The sequence below is a fragment of the Monopterus albus genome, unplaced genomic scaffold, assembly GCF_001952655.1.
Source record: "Monopterus albus unplaced genomic scaffold, M_albus_1.0 scaffold37.1, whole genome shotgun sequence".
Classification (NCBI taxonomy): domain Eukaryota; kingdom Metazoa; phylum Chordata; class Actinopteri; order Synbranchiformes; family Synbranchidae; genus Monopterus; species Monopterus albus.
This window is the reverse complement of record NW_018127917.1, coordinates 28,656-36,778: the sequence shown is the minus strand read 5'-3', so window position 1 is coordinate 36,778 and position 8,123 is coordinate 28,656. Positions and strand designations below refer to the sequence as shown.

General features: G+C 39.9%; 2 protein-coding genes across 2 annotated transcripts; both read left to right on the top strand.

The window, feature by feature from the left end:
- Positions 1–600: 600 nt before the first annotated feature.
- LOC109959084 (zinc finger protein 121-like) lies at positions 601–3,140 on the top strand. The gene is made up of 2 exons (XM_020598193.1): positions 601–1,022; positions 1,119–3,140. Exons 1-2 carry the CDS (start codon positions 845–847, stop codon positions 2,480–2,482), a joined length of 1,542 nt encoding a protein of 513 aa, XP_020453849.1. The 5' UTR covers positions 601–844; the 3' UTR covers positions 2,483–3,140.
- A 2,365-nt stretch (positions 3,141–5,505) lies between these two features.
- On the top strand, positions 5,506–8,118 carry LOC109959122 (zinc finger protein 664-like; the record flags this gene model as incomplete). Its single annotated transcript, XM_020598258.1, has 3 exons — positions 5,506–5,789; positions 6,722–7,303; positions 7,724–8,118. Coding segments are annotated over exons 1-3 (1,191 nt in total), but the record flags the coding sequence as incomplete, so codon positions are not given.
- Between the last annotated feature and the right edge of the window lie 5 nt (positions 8,119–8,123).

Sequence of the window (8,123 nt, the reverse complement as noted above, 5' to 3'; positions counted from 1 at the left end):
AAGTACAGCCGCCGTTGGGCCTTCTTGACCAGCTGTGTGGTGTTAAGTGTCCAAGTGAGGTCCTCACTGATGTGGACGCCCAGGTATTTGAAGCTGCTCACCCTCTCCAATTCAAGCCCCCGGATGAACAGTGGCCGATTAGATCTCCTCTCCTTCCTCATGTCCACTATCATCTCCTTCGTCTTGTATTACAGTAGTCCAGTCTTGAACTGATAAAAGCATGAATTACCTTATGCAGATTGAGTGAGAAAGTATTTTATCTTGGCAAGTAGCTGAAGTTGAAGAAGCTTGTTTTTACAACAGAATCAAACTGTTTGTCAGGTTTCTAGTTACTGTCCAAGATCAGTTCTTTACTACTGGTTTAAAATAAGAGACAAGACATTCAAAATTAAAGTCAGAGCAACTAGGTATGCCCAAGTTGCCAAAAATAGTGCACTTAGTCTTAGCCCCTCTCCTCAATCTTGCTATCATTCACATTAGAAACTCTCATATTCATAGATACAATGGGACAGGTATGCTGAGAAAGAGAAATCGAACTACAGAGCCTGGAGGTGGCAGCAACGCGACATTAAAGATAACAACTGCTGTAAAACATCAAAGAAGAAGAAAAACGAGCGCAGGAAATGCAAAAAGCCGAAGAAAAGATAACGTCGATGGAGCTGTTGTTTATCTTAAGAGTTATTGCGCCTTTACTGCTTTTGGTTTTAGACACTAGGGTGGCAGTCAGCAATGTTAGTCACGTTAACTAAATACTTACTGTTGGCATTGCCGTGTTTGGCAGGAGTGTACCGTTGTTTGGGCTTTGCTTTGTTTCTGGAAACGTTAGCTAGTCAGGAGTGTTTGAATGGAGATGTCTACAATCCAGTGTTTGCGGAATGTTATCCATGAGCGACTAACTGCTGCAGCTGAAGAAATATTCGCAGTTTTTGAAAAGACTATAGTAAAGTACGAGGATGAGATCGATCATCACCGCAAACTGTTGGATAACGTTTGGAAACCTGAATTAAAATCACACAAGATAGGTCAAACTTTATCTTTATAGCATTTAGTTGCTTTACACATTTTATTCTTTTTTTTGTGTATCCTAAGTAACTTAAATATGTCCCTCGTCCCTCCAGAGCTTCCACAGCAACATGCCACAAGTAAGGAAGAGGAGGATTTTTTCACTGACCAGGATCTATGTAACCAGGAGAGGGACTCTAGTCTGGACCCAGAGGAGTCAAAGCCGCCACAGATTAAAGTAGAACAAGAGGAATTCTCCACCTGTCAGGAAGAAGAGCAGCTGAAAATGAAGCAGGAGACAGATGCCTATATGCTGGTTTCTACTTACGAGGAAAGTGACCATAATGACTGTCAAACTCTGTGCATGAATACTGATAAAACAGAGAGTGCAGCAGAGGAAGAGTCTGTAGTCAACTTACCAGTTAAAAGCTTTGTAGTAGCAGAACCAAACAGTGACCATGAATCTCATGTAGTTGAGAGCCAAGACCACAAAGGAGATTTGCATGTAGACTCAGGATCAATTAGAAACACAGATCCAAACCCAACAGGGAGTTGTCACAAAAGTAAATTTCACGGTACTGATGTGTATTTCTCTACCATTTCGGTGATTAATCCGACTCCTTCCACAGGTAAAAAGTTATTTCAATGTGATATTTGTGGAAAAGCTTTTAAGAGCAGGTCCCAAGTAAATATACATCTGAGAGTCCACACAGGGGAGACTCCATATTCTTGTAAAATATGTGGCAAGGAATTCAGATTTCGTAGTGGTTTGGTGATCCACATGAGAACCCACACAGGCGAGAAGCCATTTGCTTGCAAAACATGTGGGAAGGGTTTCACTTGTTCTAGTAGCTTGGCGAACCACATGAGAATCCACACAGGTGAGAAGCCGTTTTCTTGCAAAACATGTGGAAAGAATTTTGTATCCACTAGTCGCTTGACGAGCCACTTGAGAATCCACACAGATGAGAAGCCCTATTCTTGCAAAACATGTGGGAAGTGTTTCAGAGTTAATCAGGTCTTGCTGGTCCACATGAGAACCCACACAGGAGAGAAGCCAAATCTCTGCACTACATGTGGGAAGAGATTTAGTGGTGTGTCAGCTCTGAAGAGGCATATGCGTATCCACACAGATGTGAAACCATACTCTTGTAAATTGTGTAGTAAAGACTTTCGATGTGGCAGTGACTACAAGGTCCACATGAGAACACACACTGGTGAGAGGCCTTACCTTTGTATCACCTGTGGGAACAGATTTTGTCATTTGTCAAGTTTGAAAGGGCACACAAGAATTCATACAGGTGAAAAGCCGTATACTTGCATGACTTGTGGGGAGACTTTCAGATTTAGTAGGGAATTGATAGTCCACACTGGAAAAGCCCACACAGGTGAGAAGCAATATCACTGCAACACCTGTGGGAAAGGATACTTCAGAGTCTCTGATTTGGCAAGGCACAGAAAATCACATAGAGACAAATAGTGCTGTATTTGCCAAGTATGTGATTCAGTTTTAGTGGCTCAAGGTCAAAAGAGTCATAATTGCAGCTCATGAGAGTTTTTTCTATCACATTTTAAACAAAGTATGGCTCATTATACACAGAAAAAAACAATCGATCAACAACTGCAGCTCACTAGGTGCTGGTGAATTACTCATATTTATTTGTCTTAGTATTTCTGTCTGACTAGGTGTAACCTCTCCAATCTTTGCCTCACAATTGTTGCATAGTTCCTACAAAAGGTAAATTGCCAACTTCTTTTTCTTTTTTTATACAATACCACAGTAAATTAACTATGTGATGAGCTGTGAAACCTTCTTGTAATGTTGACTCGTCATTTTTTTTAGGCAGTCGTTTATCACTGGCTCCAACTAGGACGTTTGTTTGTCTACCTGTTTTATGTATTTTTGTTTCTGATTTTATTGAATTTTGTATCTGTTGTTGAAATAATTTTTACTGATGTTCTATACTGTATGTAGATTTCATTGTATTTGTTTAAGTCTGATGAAACTGCAAGAAATATTCCAATCATTGCAACTTTAATATCTGCAAACTATGTACATTACAGCAAACGTGTTTGGAAACCTGTAATATAGTTAGTTGCTGCTGAGTAATAAATCCAGCCAGTATCTCTAAAGGATACACAAGTCTGCTTCTGTTCACAGCTTCCACAACTTTCAATAATTGTAATATGAGCTGTGATGCCCGGAGACTGAAAAAGGCCCTGAATTTTATATTTTAAAGCTCCAACAATCATGTCAGTAAGACTGTGACTCCTGGGGAGTACTATCAGGAGCTCTACACACTGGAACCTTCATGTGCTTTAAAAACTAGATGAGATTATCACGTCTTAATCTATGATGCTATATGGAAATACAAGTGTGTCATCTGTTTATTACAAATGTAAAGGAGGAGGAACCTAATGTTAAGTGATATTTGATAACACTATTTCTGCTTAAGGCAAAAGTAACTTTCAAGAAATTAGTTTAATGATGCATGTTTGTTTATAACAAAGAAATACGCTACCAGATTTTTGGAGTCTGGGGACTTTGTATACAGCTAATTAAATGTTACACATGGCCAAAGAAGTGGAGTGACAGCAGCAGCCTAAATTTAGAAGTGGCTATGGCAGTAAATCTAACTATATGTATTAGTGCTACAACTTTCCCAGAAGATGTTACATTTAAGTTAGCGCAGCTTGAGTTCCCCCAGTGTGTGGCCCCTGTTGATAAATGGATGGTTGGTCCACCCACCCAACCACTTTCTCTCCCGCCACTGATAATCAGGCTGTGTACGTTTTTTCCCTGCTGGCATGCCGGTTGCTACATACCAAGGACAGGGAATCCTGTTCAGTTTAAGGTACAGGCTGCACATGAGGCGGCGATCTTAAATAAAAGAATGTCTATGCATTTGTTTAAATCTGTAAATGTCAGTACATTATCTTTACATATAGGATATATTCAAGTTACTATTAATTTGTTGAACATATATACAGTAGTTCAACTTAAGTAGTACTGTTGCTAGACATTTCAAAGAAACTGACCGTTAAACCTCAACATTGTCATTCTCTGCCATACAACAGATTGTAAAACCACAAACAGGTGATAGCATAACACAGTAAAACCTGAACTTGCCTTATCTTTTACAGACAACAAGACTGTTTATCATTATCTGCATCAAAACATGAAAACCTTTAGTGATTGTCAGTCTAACTTGTTGGTTTTCAGCATGGGGTCATACTGCAGTACATGGCTGCTCTGAGAGATTGTTTCTACTGCGTGTTGACAGTGGTATTTGTATTTTTACACAGACATGTGGAAAGAATTTTGTATCTACTGGTCACTTGACAGGCCACATGAAAATCCACAAAGATAAACTGTACAGGCCTGTAGAGCAATATGTAAGGCTGTTAGCTTTTATTCATGCAGGTGTACAACCTTAGAGTGAGTGTGTTTGTACAGTAGCAATAAGACTGAAGTGCAGTCACTGTTGTATAGCATTACTTTTTCTGCAGTTGCTAGCTGCTCACTGGATTAGTCAGTAATGTTTTTAAGTATTTTTGTATTAACAATTAGTTACTTTTTGCCAAATTATCAAAAATGCTCAAAAAATTAGGACACTTAATTATAAGTTATTTACACATTTTCAGTACCTAAGTACAGCTTTTTTGATTGTTTGGTTTTTGATGTGTCACTGTCTGGCTTGGCTCAGCAACCAAACAGGTCAGGACTGCAGAAAAGGTCATTGGTGCAAGCCTGCCCTCCATGGAGGACCTGTACACCTCACAGGTCAAAAGGAGGGCGGAGAGGATCACTGCAGACCCCTGGACACAATCTATTTGAACTCCTTCCCTCTGGACGGCGTTACAGGTCACTGTGCGCCAAGACAACCAGGCACAGGGACAGTTTCTTCCCCCAGGCTGTCGCTCTGATGAACACTTAACCAACGACAGTATGATTGGACAATAACCCTCAGTGCAATACCTGTAAATATACCTCGTACAGATTATACAGATTTGTACAGGTCACTATTTTTAAGTACTCTCTTTTCATTCGTACTTATCCCATTTTACAAGGAGCATTCCTTGTCTGTCTGCATTGTTTACTGCCTGTTTATACTGCTTATTTTGCATTGTTTGCACTGTTTGTTGCTTGTTAATACTGCTTGTTTTGTTATATTACACAGCCTTATGCTGGTTTACTGTTTACTTGCCCCTTGCATGAGGATATGTACATACACATTGAGAGCAGATGTACCACAGTCAAATTCCTTGTGTGTCCGACACATCTGGCCAATAAAGTAGATTCTGATTCTGATGTGAACAATCTATCAGTGAGGAGAGGCATGTACAGCAGAACTCTGACAATTCACATGTATAAACGGCCTCTGCATAGATACTGCTGCCTATTTATAAGCAAATAACTTTTTGCAAGTCTGATGCTGCGGTTTGCACGTCCTATTATAATTCTGACATTTGTAAGCGGAACAAAATAATACTGTTGCATTGCCGGAACATAAAAGTGTAACACTCGGCGGAAATAACACGCTCCAATTGCATGAAGACAGCCGAGGCGTAAATGGTTAGGCTATTACTAACCTTTTATTGTAATTTGGAAACAATGTCTTCGGTTCAGTATTTGAGGGAGCTTGTCATCGAACGACTGACTGCAGCCGCGGAAGAAATATTAGGAGTTTTTTCAAAAACTATCGTCGAGTATGAAGAAGAGATCGCTCGTCAGCGTAAACTGCTGGACATCGTTTGGAACCCCGAAGTACAGTTAGAGAAGATTGGTACGTAAAACTCCGATTATCTGCAGAATCAAAGAGATGCATTTCATTCGCATGAGTTCCTAATTAAATGCACAGACTAGATGCTGGTAAAAAAAACTCATCGCCCAATCTATGTGCGCCTACAGCTGCGTTTATCGGGATCAAACTGTCAAAGTATATCATCTGTCAACCTTGGCGACTCTGTATCCTCTACTGTCCCACTGTCTTTTGGCGTCCTCCAAAGTTCCATCCTTCGGCTGACTTGATTCATGCTTTATTTGCAACCATCAGGATCCATTTTTAGGCAACAGAATATCATTCCATTGTTTTGGATAATAATAAGGATAATCGCCTTATTATTATCCAAATCAATGGAATGGACATTTACTTCCCCTTGAAAGTGAAGGGATTAAACTGTTTTAAACCATGGAAAGACTGCTTGGAGGATGCTAGAGCCTGGATGGCTTCACATTTTCTTTTAAGTTTAAATGAAAATAACATGGAGCATATAAATATTGGCCCAGTTGGTACCAATGAACCTTTTACACAGGGTGTAGGTGTCCTTGAACCATTTCTAAAACCGTCAGTGAAAACCTGGGTGTCATACAGTAAATTAAAATTAAGAAATTAATTGTGTGGTTAGAGTGAGCTTTTTCAAACTAAGACTTTTGTCAATGGTTCAACCTTTTATTCTTAGACATGATCTTGAAAAGGTCATCAATCGTTTGCTGTTAAGTGTTGTATTTTTGCTGTTTTTTGTTTTTAAATACTTATTTTGATATTCTTCCAAGTTGGTCTATAGTTTTAGTGTTTATTGTTTAGTTATATTATTCTGTCATAGTGTTTTATTTTGTAAAGCTATTTGGGCAACTGTTATTGTTTTTAATGTGCTATGTAAATAAATTGACATTGACACAATATGATTCAAATTCCATTTTTGTCTGTCTCTCCAGAGTTCCCACGGCAACATGTGGAGGAGGTTCTCACTGACCAGCAGCACTGCAACCAGGAGAGGGACTCCAGTCTGGACTCTGAAGAACCAGAGCCGCCACAGATTAAAGAAGAACAAGAGGAACTATGTGCCAGTCTGGAAAAAGAACAGCTGGAACTGAAGCAGGAGACAGATACCTTCATGTTGATTCCCACTTATGAGGAAAGTGACAACAATGAAGGTCAAACTCTGTGCATGAATACTGATAAAACAGAGAGTGCAGCAGAGGAAGAGTCTGTAGTCAACTTACCAGTTAAAAGCTTTGTAGTAGCAGAACCAAACAGTGACCATGAATCTCATGTAGTTGAGAGCCAAGACCACAAAGGAGATTTGCATGTAGACTCAGGATTAATTAGAAATACAGATCCAAACCCAACAGGGAGTTGTCACAAAAGTAGATTTCATAGTACTGATGTGTATTTCTCTACCATTTCTGTGATTAATCCGACTCCTTCCACAGGTAAAATGTTATTTCAATGTGACATTTGTGGAAAAACCTTTAAGCGCAAAGACCAAGTAATTATACATCTGAGAGTCCACACAGGTGAGACTCCATATTCTTGCAAAATATGTGGGCGAGAATTCAGATATAGTAGTGGTTTTTTGATCCACATGAGAACCCACACAGGCGAGAAGCCATTTTCTTGTAAGACATGTGGGATGGGTTTCACATCTTCTAGTAGCTTGGCGAACCACATGAGAGTCCACACAGGAGAAAAGCCGTATTCTTGCGAAACATGTGGGAAGGAATTCAGATTTAAACATGGCTTAACGTTCCACATGAGAACCCACACAGGAGAGAAGCCATTTTCTTGCAAAATATGTGGAATGGTTTTCACATCCTCTAGTAGTGTGGTGAACCACATGAGAATCCACACAGGTGAGAGGCCGTTTTGTTGTAAAACATGCGGGAAGAGGTTTATTTGTAACAGTAGCTTGGCAAGCCACATGAGAATCCACACAGGTGAGAAGCCTTATTGTTGTAAAATATGTGGTAAAGAATTCAGATTGAAAAATGTATATAACATCCACATGAGAACCCACACAGGCGAGAAGCCCTATCTTTGCAAAACATGTGGGAAGACTTTCATAAATTCTAGTAGCTTGGTGGTGCACATGAGAATCCACACAGGCGAGAAGCCGTTTTCTTGCAAAACCTGTGGAAAGAGCTTTGTATCGACTAGTTGCTTGGCAGCCCACATGAGAACCCACAAAGATGAAAAGCCGTTTTCTTGTAAAACATGTGGGAAGCATTTCAAAGTTAATAAGGCCTTGTTGGGCCACATGAAAACTCACGCAGCTGAGAAGCCGTATCTCTGCACTACATGTGGAAAGAGACTTTGTAGCGGGCCAGCACTGAAAAG